At 48.7% G+C, this 8598-nt stretch overlaps 1 protein-coding gene across 1 annotated transcript; it reads right to left on the reverse strand.

The window, feature by feature from the left end:
- Positions 1-1169: 1169 nt before the first annotated feature.
- Positions 1170-1845, reverse strand: LOC119376384 (uncharacterized; the record flags this gene model as incomplete). The annotated part of the gene is made up of 2 exons (XM_037646236.1): positions 1802-1845; positions 1170-1537 (listed from the first exon to the last, which is right to left on the reverse strand). Coding segments are annotated over exons 1-2 (412 nt in total), but the record flags the coding sequence as incomplete, so codon positions are not given.
- Positions 1846-8598: the final 6753 nt, after the last annotated feature.

Below are 8598 nucleotides of genomic sequence, written 5' to 3' on the forward strand. Positions count from 1 at the left end.
TAGCGAAAATTACGGTTACATTGAACAAGAACAGCAGCGACTCCCTCTATATTGAACGTCAAGGAGGGCAAACGTGCCCTCGAAAGTTGGCTTTCCCTCATAGCGGCGGGGAAACTGGCACTTTTACCGCTCACTCCAAAAGTGGTTTAACCCGGCGGCGCATGACCCGCTCTCCCTACCGTGACCGTGCCGCGCCAGTCGAGCCGCCGTCACCTCCCTGCAAAAAATGATCCTGACCCGCCCGCAGCACTTGTTGAGACGGCCAATCAAGGCCTCTTGTACTCTCGTGCTAGCGCGCGGGTTGTGCGAGTTATCTCGCTGCATTTCTCGTTCGTTGTCCTTTGCACCATCCGCCCGTGCCGTGACGGCTAGCGTGAAGCGGCAGAATTTGCCTTTCGCCGTGAAGCTCGAAATTATAAATTGAGTCGAACGTGGTGAGAAAAAATCTGACGTCGCGGCACCGTGCAAAGATTCCGAGGAGCACTCTCAGCACGATCTTGAAGAATAAGGTGGAGATTAGGGATAAAGTGGACAAAAGACTGTGCCCAACGCGCACGCACGGCCGTGTATGAAATTGTCGAGGCAGCCATGTACAAGTGGTTCGTCGACGTTCGGTTGCGCAACCTCCCCGTGTCTGACCCCATGATCGAACAAAAAGAAAAGGACATGACTTTTTTCCTTGGCAGGGAGGATTTTCAAGGTGGCTCCGGTTGGCTACAGCGGTTCAAAGAGAGGCATGAGCAACGACGATCCTTTGCCCACATCCTCAGAGGTGATTGGTTCTCTCGCACTAGTCTGGCGCTTCTGCGCGAATGTGGACGGTTGCGGCCTCGCCTGCTCCGACTCTTTAGACCATGTTGAGAAATGCGTGCTGTCGCAGGCAGCGAAGTTGCTCAAACAGAAAAAAATGTAAGACTATTTCAAGCACAACTAAGCTAGCTTCATCAATAAAGTGCTTGTATGAATGGCGTGTGAATTTATGACGTCAGATTCTTTAGCAGGCTTATATCGAATTATACTGACAGGAGTCTTTTTGCGAGTTCGATATATCCGGGTTTGACTGCAGCTGTACATGCAAACACAGCCGAACCATTAGGCACATGCACCAGAGGAGCCAGTAAAGGCGAAGATCATTGACCGAGGGGAACATAACGCAGGGGTCTTCTTACCTCCACTGAAGTTGTCGGCTGCAGGGCGTCCTCCTCCGTAGCCACCGTCTTGTCTGCCCCCATAACCCCTGTCGTCGTAGCTGCTGGCATAGCCGCCACCACCGCCGACGGGGGGCACATAGCCAGCGCCAGCACTCCTGAAGTCGCCGCCTCCCCTCTCCATTCCTGGGGGCTTGTTATAATCAGTGTTGTAGCCGCCAGAAACATCGCCGTAGCCCCCTGTGTTGCCGCCTACTCCTACTCCGGGACCCTGGTAGCCATTGCCCATCATGTCCGAAGGTGGGGCGTACGAGTCTTGGTAGCTACTGCGACTTACAGGCGCTTGTCCATAGCCTTCATCATAGCCACCACTGTTTCCATAGTCTTGGCTGCAAGATAAATTAAACTTAAGTGAGAGCATGCCAAAAATTCCCCACAGCTGGAAATGCTCAAAAGAACTGGGCAGTTTTTGCGATATTTTCCTCTGTTTCTCTAATCTGAATCAAGTACACAAGAATAATATGCGCTTGGATTAGTTGGCCAGTATTCAAAACATATTCATTTGGTACACTTGAATCTCAATTGAACGAGGGAGAGCAGAAGTTAGTTTAATTTATCTATTGTTTTATTACAACTATTACAGCCATACTTACCAACAAGGTGCATAAACTTGATCATGTAAAGACAACAATGGCATTGTGGCCCACAGTAATACTATGGAGTCCTGTACGTGACGAAGCTTTATAAAAGCAGCAGGGGAGGGGAAAAGAAACTCATCCACAATGTTGGCACTGTGCACCTTGCTCATTGACCTTTATATGATAGCTGCCTTGTGTTCTAATAGGGATGGTTTGTCACTTTCTTTCGCGCTTGACTCAGCAACACCGACATGAAACTGGCCTATACAGTTGAAACCGCATACATTGAATCGACACATAACAAATTGTATATATCAAAATGTTGTAAAAGCCCCTTGGATATAATTCAAAATTACCCATATATAGAATGTTTTTGTGATTCAATATATCGGGGTTTGACTGTCAGCAATACTGTCAAAAAAGAGAGAAGAGCTTGAAAAATGACCATTTAAACGAGCTATTTACTTCATTATAAGCATTATTTCGCTCTATCCAATTTCAATATAACAAGAATCTAGCATACAGTGATGCTACTGAGGACTTCTGATTTGGAGCAACTTTTGGAGCAGCAAAATTTCCGTTTTGGAGCACTTTGGAGCAGCAAAATTTCCGTTTTGGAGCACTTTGGAGCAGCAAAATTTTCATCTTGGAGCACTTTGGAGCAGATAATTTTGCATCTGGGAGCACTTTGGGGTAGCGAATTTTACATCCTGGAGTGCAATAAAGAAGCATATTGCATTACAGTCTACGCTCGTTATAACGGACCCGCATTCAACGGACTTTCGGATACAACGGACCATTATTCAGCCTAAGTTTGGTCTGTGTATTAAATTAATGGAGCGAAGTTCGGTTTTAACGGACCGCGATACAACGGACTATCGGCTACAGTGGACGAAATTACCGGCACTTTTTGTCGCAATCGGGCGCATAAAGCGGACTTTTGCCATGTTGACGCGGGCTGATAACAGACTTCACCACGCCGCTCTCTGCGAGCTAAAACCACGGTAATTTTAAATGGCAGCTGGCAACATAGGTGGCTTCCGGCCAAGCCAAGCCTCCAGCCAAGCCAGTCTGAGAGCACGTTGGCGACTTTGGTTAGGGTGGCTAGAATGGGGAGGTGTGATGACCACGGCAGCGGCCTCTTGCCTAGCGAGGCCCCACTGCGCGTTCTCGCCGCTGGGGGAAAATTTGGCGCGTCCGTCTGGGGCGCCGTTGGCGTGTGCCGACTGTGAGCATGTGTTGCTCGTATCTCGTAGGTAACGGAGTAGCACAAGTTAGCGGTCGCTGTTCGTGAAGTACGGCCTGTTTTTCTATCGCTTCCCGATTTCTTGAAGGAGATGGTGTCAGCGGATGTCGTCGATTTTTGAACCGCTCTGATGAATGGCGTCGACGGGAAAAAAAGAAACGCAGAGGTGGTGCTTTGTGCCAGGTTGCGACGGCGGCTACAAGTCCTGCGGTGAAAAACTCTCTTTCGTGCACCTGCCCGTAAGGATGAATTTGAGAAGTGGGCACGTGCCATGCCAAGGGCCGACAAGCCACTGCAAGAGAATTCTGCAGTTTGCGAAAGGCATTTTGACCCAAGGTACGTATGAAATTCGTACATGTTTAAGCATATAGAAAAGTTGAGGTTTCTACAAGTTAACACATTGGCGCGTTTAACGGCCCGGTGTGACACACGGGTCATGAGCAGCAGAACTGCAGCAGAAAGTAGAAAGAGCCAGACTAATTCAGATGATAGGTTGCTCTTGATCTCACATTGGCATCTTGCTCCACGTGAGCGCATTTTGCGTTCCGCCTCCATCGACCCGCGGCTCGATGTGTGTCACCTAACGTTGCAGCACTTGCACATATTGTTTCGTTGCTTGGAAATCCGAAATGTCTTCATTACAGAGGCTGCGCTCACTTTTTATTATGTTTTTGCAGGTTTATCATGAGACACTACGCGCACGTTGTGAATGGAAAGGAGGTCCACATACCACGCGATGTGCCTGCCCTTAAGGAGAGTGCTATATCCCAGCAATTTTCCCGAACCTTCCAAAGTACATAACGAGAACTCTGCCAAAAGAGAGGAAGAGGAAAATGGGACAGTGCTCTTCCGTGCCTGCAAAGAAGAGCCGCGAAGACATTGACGATTCAGCACGCGCATCGGTCCAGCTCACTCCTCATCACGAACTGGACATAGTCAACGATGAAGTACCTTGGAAACACTTCATTTTTGGTCTTCGACTACCATCGGGGTATGGGCACGTCAGACGTTCCAAGCCAAAATCATAGCGAGCTACAAACAGCTGAACATCATAAAAGCAAAGTACCTCCTGTTGCCTTCAACAAGATAGCTGTGTTTGAAATTGAAGAGCGAAATTCACCCACCTGCACCATTTTCCTGGCTGGTCACCTTCACTGTCGCGCACCTTGAGTCTGAGGAAGAGGCCCAAGAGCTTCTGGTGTATGCACAAAACTTTCTGTGTGTTGTAGAGTTGGAAAGACCAGCGAGTTTAAGCGATTAGATGTGTCTGACTGCACAACATTGTCAGCAAATGGCCTGTTCTCCGCTGTGTGTGATGGATCTGTGTCACGAGGTATGTTGTGTGTTTGGTACATACCTCTTGGGCATCACAACTGTGCAAGATTATTTCATATACTTCACATGTCGCCCATTTTGGTGTGTCTCCCAGGTATGCCGGCCCATATGCCTCAGCGGTGTTTGAAGTGCAGAAAAGTGAGGCGCCCTGTGTTATGTAATGTTTTAATGTACTGTTTCCAATAAACTTATATCAAGCTACCAGTCTTGTACTTTATTGCATTCTTCTACCGCACTGCATAAAAATTGCATCGACTTCCGCTCTTTAGACTACTATTACAATCGAAAATGTATAACAAATCTGCGCGCGACACACGCAGGGTTGTTCCCACCTGCAGGTCTGCGCGAGGGATTCTTCTAAACTACTTTTCGCGTGACAAGCGCGCCCACTTCGCAAGAAGTGGCCGCGAAACTCGCACTTTGTATTGGCTGCGTGGTCGGCGCTTGTGGATAACACGTGAAATTATAGCGCTGAAACATTTCATAAAGTTTCTCGACGTCAACAACATCATTAAAACACCTACGGCGGTAAAACTGAGCGCGGTCGAATCATTTGCCCGCCAAGAGGCAAGCAGACGACGCGAGAAAAGCACAGCGCCCCCGCCATCAGCGCCCCCGCCATCAGCGCCACCGCGCGGCAGGAACGCGCTTTTGGGGCAGCTCCGGAGGCCGGTCATCACACCTCCCCATTCTAGCCACCCTAACGCATGTAATATTGCGCGACAGAAGCGTAGAATTGCACCATCTGTCAAAACATTGTGAATTGCGCAACGAGTGGGTGTTTTAAAGGCCTACACATTACAAAGCGCTCCGACCTATTTAGTCATCATCATCATCAAAAGCATCAACAAAGTGAGCAGCTGCGCAGGTTCATGTGTTGCCTTACGGACGCGTTGTGGGCCCTTCGCTGATTCGCAAAATGAAGGAAGAAAGGAAGGAACAGGAAAGAAAGGAAAGGCAGGGATGTTAACCAGTCTAGAAGGACCGGTATGCTACCCTACACTGGGGGAAGGGATGGGGGAGATATAAAGATAGGGAGAGAGAGAAGGAGAGCACGCACGCACAAAAAGTCACACACATCTCACAGTCATGCTAACGTCGTAATCTATAACCGATGGTGCAAGTCTGATGCCTTCAAGAAGTTGAGCACTGCCTTCGTCGCCTTCACCCGCGATGACCTCTCAGGACGACATTCCAGAATGGTTTCTGCCGTCATCGGTCTGGTATCCATGCGAGCAAGAACGACTGCGAGTGATTTCCTCTGCGAATTGTAGCCAGGACAGTCGAAGAAGATGTGCTGTAGTGTCTCCTCGCTACCACAGTTGTTACAAAAAGGGGTTGTCAGCCATTTCAATTCGAAAGGAGAATGTCTTTGTGAAAGCCACTCTTAGCCATAAACGGCAAAGCAGAGTGGCATCATTTCGGCGTCGTCCCGTAGGTGTCTGAAGACGTAAAGTGGTCGGGCAGTGGCGGTGGTGGTTGTGTAGTCTGCTTGCTGTATTACTTGTGGAGGAAGTCATTTCTTGTGTGGCCAGTCGAAGTTGGCTAGCAGCATCGGTCCTTGACAGGGGTATTGTCTCGAGCCTGTCACCTTGAAGAGCTGATCGAGCAGCATTGTCGGCGTGTTCATCGCCTATCAGGCCGCAGTGACTTGGCAGCCACTGAAATGAAGAATTATGGCGCAGTGGGCACTTCCCGACTGTACTTGCAGTAGGCATTCTCAGATAGCTTGAAACGGCCAATGTTGCGTGCGAAGACGTTCGTTGACGCAAACGGTTGACGCATGCACTGAGAACCGAAGCTATAGGCTAGCAGTTGAGAAGGCGAGACGCACGGGGCCCGATTACGCTATCGCGTTCTACTCTTGAAAGCAAAGCTCAAGCCAAGTTTTTTTTTTTTTTCGTCTGCATGGTTGTAGCAAATCGAACACTGGCCACCAATGAACCACTCCTTAATATAACCACTGGAACGACATGAGCACGCCTCACAAGCCCCGCGCTTAAATGCAGCATTTCACATTCGCCGGCAGGATCATGTACCGAGCTTCTGGTTCCCCGTTTGTCGACATAACAGCGAAGAGCGTGAGCACATGCATTTGGAGTACGGAAGTTAAAAAACTTGTCGCTTCATACTGCTTAACAAGTTTCGGAGACAATATCTTTCTCACTGAATTCCTATTTTCGAAGGGTTGTTCGAGCATGAGCTCCGTACGAAGCTCACAAAGCTGCAATTATTGTCTATATGAGACTTCCCTCCCGAGTGCAGTGCTCTTAAGCTGTGTGATATGAAGGCATTGGGGTGCTTCTTCCTCTTCAAGTGGTTGGCTATTCTGCTCTCTTAGGCGACAATTGCTGGACTACTTCTTTTTCTGCCTGCATATGCCTAATGGTTGCGTGTTTACATGGTGATTATTTGCGTTTAAGCAAAGAAAAAGATCAATGTTCGGCATACGAAAATGTTAAGGAGTGTTCGCAGTACAGATAGCGTGAAATAGCGAACTTTCTCATTGCACCAAGTAAGATTCTCGTTGAAGAGCTTATACTTCCGGCATAATGTGTGATCTTTTAGAAACATTTATATGTAACATGTTGAAAAGCATGCAGATAGAAATTTCTGTGCGTGATAGGGCCGTGTGACATAAAGCTTTAGAAAATGGAGCTTTGCAATAATATTGCGCTCATCAAGACGAAAAGAAGAACAACAAAAATGATCTGCGATAATATACTAGTTAGTGCTTAATAACCAGCTCAGAGCATCTTTCAAAGTCAGCATAGGCTATTTATTCGATATACTTACGCAATCTGGATGACAAATCGGCCTCACTCGTTCTCCGATTTGTACCCTCCCCTTTCGGATGAAAAGAGGTCCTCGCTCACTCATCCAAGCATGCAACGCTCGCGAGGCACACGCGTTAGTATCTCGCCCGACACGCGTTAACTACGCGACTCCCCACTAATCGCACCGCTTACGTGCTCGGAAAACCTCGCAGCGCCTTTCCGCTCACGGTCTGTTTGGCGCGGGATAGCGCGGCTTCGTACGGGAGCGCGCGAAACGCGGCGTTCGTGTCGGTGAGATTTTGCTTCGAGTCCCTGATAGACGCTACGCGGGCCGCTAGATTCCGGGCTAAATCAACTCTATACTCCGCGAAATAAAAAAAAAAAGTCCGCTGTGCAGCAGGTTTTTAGGAGGCAGAAAACAATCTGTTTAGGCAATGAGTCTCCTGTTCTCTCTCTGAAGGGTGCGTGCGCGACATCATCAGTGCGGGAAGCTCCGAAGGAGCTTTCCACACTGACGTTCGCTAACAAAGGGGGGGGGGGGGGGAAGCCTCTTTTCGTGAGCGGAAGAAGTTAGAAGCGAGTAAAACGCGGTATTTCCGGCAACCGGCGCGTGTTACCGCTCGCTGTCGTCGAATGCGGGGCATCTTCCGCGGCAACCAACGCTGCCTTTGCAGTGGTGGTGATTGAGCTCGTGCCCGCTCGAGAGAAGAAACGGGACAAACAAAGCGGCATGCGCACACGTGCGCGCGCCCCCGTGCGTGTTCTACTTGAGTGAATCAACGTGTACGCGAGCGAGATTCGCGGTTTGTCTATTTGCGAGAGAGCGCGTCGTAGGCATGCGAAACGCCAGGGGGCTTCCTGCGAGCAACGCCCAGGCGTGCACTGTCGACTAGACAAAATTAATGAGCCGATATCTGTGAAATGTGGTAATAGGTTGCCTCTACTACAGGATGCAGCTACGTACAGGATATACCTACATACAACACATAGCTACAGGGTGCGTGATAGAATGTCCGCACTTGGCGGCCACTTCTATGAAGGGGGGAGGCTGCTATGGTGATACGCAGTAAAGGGCGTACCTTCTACGTTGTTTTGGACCCCACGGCCTTTAGCTGTAAAAGAAACAGGGCGTCGTTTCTTTGCGGCATAGAACACAAAGCAGTAGATATAAGGCGTAAGTCCCACAACAGTGTCATTACCTACAAGCAATGAATTACTACTTTTTTAAGTAGCACCGAACAGCCAAAACGGTACCACTGAACTGAAGTGCGCTTGTTGGCATAAACGTACAATTTCGCTATTTTATTTCAATATTACTTCGTGAGCTCGACTTATGACAGTACAGTTCGAGTAAGACACTTCAATTGCTTTCTTTTGTTTTCGCTTAATAGGTTACTAACTTTAGCTATCTTTCTATGCTTTCTCGGTGTAATTGCTACCGAGATGATTGCGAG

The sequence above is a fragment of the Rhipicephalus sanguineus genome, unplaced genomic scaffold (assembly GCF_013339695.2).
Source record: "Rhipicephalus sanguineus isolate Rsan-2018 unplaced genomic scaffold, BIME_Rsan_1.4 Seq1187, whole genome shotgun sequence".
Taxonomy (NCBI): Eukaryota; Metazoa; Arthropoda; class Arachnida; order Ixodida; family Ixodidae; genus Rhipicephalus; species Rhipicephalus sanguineus.